At 29.6% G+C, this 5,701-nt stretch overlaps 1 protein-coding gene across 1 annotated transcript in view; it reads left to right on the top strand.

Moving 5' to 3' along the window:
* Positions 1-3,743, top strand: part of LOC135923757 (uncharacterized) — a 9,997-nt gene extending 6,254 nt beyond the window's left edge. Inside the window, exons 4-5 of the mRNA XM_065458684.1 lie at positions 469-990; positions 3,104-3,743. Of these exons, the coding sequence (XP_065314756.1) occupies positions 469-990; positions 3,104-3,468 (887 nt within the window). The 3' untranslated portion in view covers positions 3,469-3,743. The remainder of the gene's footprint in view (positions 1-468; positions 991-3,103) is intronic.
* Positions 3,744-5,701: the final 1,958 nt, after the last annotated feature.

Below are 5,701 nucleotides of genomic sequence, written 5' to 3'. Positions count from 1 at the left end.
ATTTAGAAAAGTATCCGTTCCTAACTAGAGATACATGCGAGGATCTATTTTTTTAATTTTTTTTTACAGAATGTAACTAAAAAATAAGGAAATTTTTACAAATATTTTATATTTCTATAATTGATATTTTGTATTTCATTTTATAATTTCTTTCATTTCTTTTTATTTTTCATTTTCAAATTTTTATTTCCTTTATTTCATTTCATTTTGTTTAATTTTAATTTTTATATATTTTTTTTTTTGTTTAATTTATTTAATTATTTTACTTGCTATAAAAAACATAAAATGAAATGGAAAGAAAAAATTAAAATTAGAATAAGAATGTTTGTAATAATAAAAAAAAAATAGATTATAATATTTAAAAATATCTCAATTTGAAAATAATGGAAAAAATGGAGAAGAAATTAGAAGCTACAAAAATTCTAATCATTATATTTATTAAAAATATATAAATATATGATGCATTAGGTAGATTATATTTAGCTCCCAGAATATTCACTAGCAACCCATACAATATCATAGGCGATGAGCAAGCCTTGCTATCTTATTTAAAGAAAAATCCAGGAATTCTAGAGAAATTAATGGAGAGCAAAAGATTCTTGGGTTACGCCTCAGTGAACTCCGGCGGCGAAAGAAACAAAAGATACGCCAATGATGCCGGCGACCATCCGACTTCCTTGGGCAGGAGATCTAAGTTAGTCCTCCGACAACAAATGCTACCGGGAGGCGGTACGGTTAACGATGTCGGAAATCACGATTGGGTATCGATGAAAGGCAAAATGAGGAGGCAGAAACGGTTCCTGGGGTTTCAATCCAAATCCCTCCTCAGGTCATACCCGGACAGATTCGAAGATTTCGATCCAATGAGTGACGAGACGTTCTTCACCGGCAAGTATTACAAGTATCCTTATTACGGTTACAACCACTCCGTCAAAAGGATCCCCTTCACCCACGACTTCCTGGGTAAGAGAATACCCCCCCGACGAGGAAGTATGAATTACAATTTTTACCCAGGTTACCCCCTAAAGAAATTCAATACGCCCGATTTTCTGGGCTGACCCCAGAAGGAAATCAATAACTTCTTACTCACACTCCCTCACTTAAATGAGGAAATTTTATAAATATTTTAATATTTTGATCATAAATTGAAAATTATCATCCGTCTTTAATCATCATTTTATAACTTAATAATTACATCATTTCTATAATTTTATTTAATTTTGTCTTATCTAAAATTTACTAGATGTAATATTTAGATAGAAATAAAATTAATTTTATTTTTTATAATTATATAATACTTTAATTATTTTATTTTTTTTTTGAATTTTTGAATTTTTGCATATCTTTTCAAAAAATAAAATAAAAAAATAAATTTTTATCCTTACAAATTGTATTTTAACAAATCTGATTGGAATTTAGTTTTAAGGATCAATGGGGATTTAAACATGTGTGAGTTTTGGCAATCTTAGCCAGAATTTTGGAAATTCAAATGTAATAAAAATTAAATATTTTGGGTAATATATTTTAATAGAGTAGTATAAGTTTATAAATGAACTTGGCGGAAGGGGCGAAGTAATCTTTTGTTCATCACAAAAGTGAAAACTTTTACCATTTATTCGTTGTTATGTAACCAGTGTTTCACAGCATCTCGGTTTAAAGAGAAAAAAACGATCAATTACAACGTACAAAATTCCCGGGAAAATTTGAATTCTAAATCAAAGTTATTAGTTTCCCCAAGAGTTTTCTACTATAATTCTCTGGAAAAATTTTGCTAATTGTCTCCAAATAGCCAAAAAATAAAGATAAAGTCTCGATCCCCTTTTCTTTTAGTCAGAATCCTTACTATTCCTTTTCATGAAACCTTGTGAACCTAATCAGGTTTCTGTCTATACCCTCTAAGGTTTAGTAGCGAGCAAAACCATGGCTCCCCATACCTATATGCCCCACCCCTCTTCTATTCCTCATTGATTTAAAATGACTATATTTTGCCGTATCACCCCCTTCTAGGTAGAAGTGCTTAAACAAAGATACTTTTTAAATGGATCTAGATACAGATACATCGTCTAAAATAATATTTAGATACCGATATTTTAATCAAAAATCTATCTAGATACAGACACAGATACCACATTTTTATTTCTAGATACAGGATCTAGATACTTCCTTTAACAACTCTGCAAAACATAAATATCAGTGACTAAATATTATATCTAATTTTACCATCTTTCCACTGTTTACATTTTTACTTATTTTACTATACTATCTACTAAACCCTAGTAGTCAATATGAGAAAGTAAGGAAAGGGATATAGTGATATGTATGGCTACTAAAATGCAATAAGATCCTTATATATGGATCATAAGTTTCATACCACCCCCCATTATCTGCCTTTGCCTTCTCGGCCTAGAAGACCATCCGTAAGATCAAAATTTCCTAAGCTGGGATTGAACAGGCGTTTTGCCTGCACTTTGCTTCAATGTTTCGACCTCTTAGCCAAACGTGCTATGGCAAAGCAATGATTTTTTTTTATATTTAAGAATTTCATGAAAAATACATTTTAAAAAAAAACCTATAAAGTTTTACAATAAATATTATTTTCCTAGTGGGGGGGGGGGGGAGATGGTAAATAGAAATAAGGAAAAATATCCGTTCTGATCTAAATAGGTGATTCATTCAATAAAATGCATTAGAAGGTGTAATTATATTTCACAGTGTCAATGATGTCAATTATAGCTGACTTTGACGTATGTCAATTTTAATATACGAATCGTCAGTCTAGATTAGTATTAATGTAATTGGATATATATATACTCAACTTTTTTGATGCCATAGAATGCAAAATGCCAACTTGACATTAAGATTTTTTTTAAAATAAATTCTAATTGTAACCTACCTTTTCTCATCTCAAGCTTCGTGTTTCTTTTTCTGTATTTTTATTCTTTTCTATTATTTCAAAATGTTTTCTTTCTTTCTTTCTTTATTTCTTTCTTTATTTCATTTATTTAATTTAAAAATAACACAGAAAAGGAAAAATAAAATAAAATGAATAAGTTTTTTAAATAAAAAATCACAAAATTTTAAAAAACAAACTATTATGCATTAGGTAGATTGTACTTAGGACCAAGAATATCCTCCAACAGCCCGTACAATGTCTTAGACGAGGACGAATCTTTGCTAGCTTACTTGGAATCGAATCCCGAAATCTTAGAGGAGTTAAAGGAAGACAAAAGATTTTTGGGTTACGCGTCTACCGGTAGAAGGGAAGGTAGGATGGCTAACAAAAGATTCCTTGGAGCCAGCAACATAAAGCGTTACAAATTTCCTTACTACTCCTACAGCAACTACATCAAGAGGATCCCGTTTACTCACGACTTCCTGGGAAAGAGGTTCGACATGGGCGGCACGAAATCCAATTGGTACCCATCTTACGTCTTCAAGAAATTGAGCACCCCGGATTTTCTGGGATAAAATGAAAAATTAAACAATGAAAAATGGAATCCAATCTTTACCCCCTCCCCCCATCACTCCTCCATTCTCCCAAAAGGTAGGAATTTTTTTCTCATATTTTAACATTAAAACTATATACATAAATACATACTCATTAAATGGAAAATTATTATCAATTTCATTTATATATATATATATTTATTTATTTATATGATGATACAAACAAACTTATACCCTTAATATCATTATTAAACAAACTTGTACACTTAATATCAATATTTTTATAATAATTTTATATATTATAACGATTTGTCTAAATAATAATTAGAAATAATTTATAAACTATAAAATAATAATTCAAAAAATAATATATTATTATTATAATATGTTAAAATATTTCTTCAGTGTAAATTTTTATTTATTTTTTTCCTTTGATTTTTATTTTTTGAAATTTTTGTTTTCGTTTTTCAAAATAAATTATGATGTAATTAATCGATCATTAGCGAAAATTATTTACATATGAATATGAGTGGTGTCATCTTAGTAGTCATGTGTAATAAATTATATTTAATACTATAAATAACACGGACAGTATATTTAGCATAAGTTTTTACTTTTCATAGTGTAAATATTATTTTAACTGTATATCCGGTTTCTCGGTTTCCGGTTTTTGTAATAACCGGGGTTTGCAATATCCGAGATCTCAACCAAATGCCACGTTATTGTAACCGGAATATTGTAAACCCGTTATAAATTAGAAAAGAAAATTGCACCACTCCGAACCGTTTTTCGGGCCCGGAATTACCCGGATTTCAAAACTGAGTCACGATTTAACAGCTGATCGATTTTTTTAAAAATAGATAAAATTAATAATTAATAAAGAAAAAAAATGGATCTCATAAAAATTAATTTTTGAATCAGCTGTTGAATCTCCGATATAAATCTCATTATAAAAGTATTTACATTAAGTTGAATAGGGATGATTATAAAAGAATGACGTATACACGAAGCATATGGACGAATGAATTGTCATAAACTAAGTAATATATGACGTCATTGGGTGGAACATTGTGACTAAAAAAAGAGGAAACCGGAAGAGAAAGAATGGATGTAGTTTTAAACTGTTAAATAAAGATGGCCAAAATATAAAATACGCTTTGTTTATTATTAACGATCCCTCCTTCAGCCTAAATCATGTTCTGACCAAATATCTAATATTATACAAATCCCGGGAAGAAATATGTTAGCTTAAATTTGGTGTTATGACACTTAGAAATATTTTGGAGAAGGACTACCTTGGAAGAGGTTGGCAGTCTAATTTACAATTACAGGTTAGGGTCACTTTTCACAAATATAAATGAACAAGAATCGGTATTTTAAGTTAATTTATGTATAAAGATAATCTTCTTTTTTTTTTATTTGTTGAGTTTTGAAATTGGAATCAATTTTTTTAGTATACTGAAGGTGTAACAATATAAATCAGTGTTATTCAAATATTCTGTTGCAGGAATTCGATGCTCTAAGAGCAGAAAACTTTACTCGAAAGAGTTAAAATTGATGAGTGGTTAGGGTTTGAACCGAATTATAAAGCAGAAACTTTAATATACTTCACTCGATATTTTTAATTAAGTGGTACTCCACTCCCTAGTGTTGCTAAACGGCTCGATTTAAGCCGATATTTAAGAACGGCTATATCAATATTTTATCCAGAAAAAATATTACGTAAGCCCTGTAGATTTTTCTCAAAGATGGAACAGAGGTTTGGGCATCTATTAGAATAATCTCAAGACTTCGGCAGTATACTTCTGACTAAAATATTAAGTTCGCCGTTTAACATCACCATCCCTCCCCATAAGTTGAATTATAAATCAACTCCAGTATAACCTTATCTAATTTGGGGGCTCTCGATGAATTAGAATAACCTTTGGAGTTTCTCAAATCAAATTTCTGTTAGCTACCCCTTAGAAAAGTTTTTTTTTAAAGAAAAATCTTGATAAATTGAAGCCAACTGTCTAGAGTTTGGGCAAAATCTTGGTTCCAGGGATATCCAAAATTAGTCAGGTTCTAGGGGTATCAAGATATCTCCATCAATAAAATAATTTACAATATTATTATTTCCTTAGTATCATTAGTTTTTAATTTTTCATCTTTCTTTTCATCATTCTTATTTTTTAGGGGCTTTTCAGTTGTTTAAAGAAAGAATAATTTTTTTTTAGCTTTCGCAATTAAAAATAACGCAAAAATCCCATTATTT

The sequence above is a fragment of the Gordionus sp. m RMFG-2023 genome, chromosome 2 (genome assembly GCF_954871325.1).
Source record: "Gordionus sp. m RMFG-2023 chromosome 2, tfGorSpeb1-WG-v2, whole genome shotgun sequence".
Classification (NCBI taxonomy): domain Eukaryota; kingdom Metazoa; phylum Nematomorpha; class Gordioida; order Chordodea; family Parachordodidae; genus Gordionus; species Gordionus sp. m RMFG-2023.
This window is presented reverse-complemented; position numbering and strand designations above follow the sequence as displayed.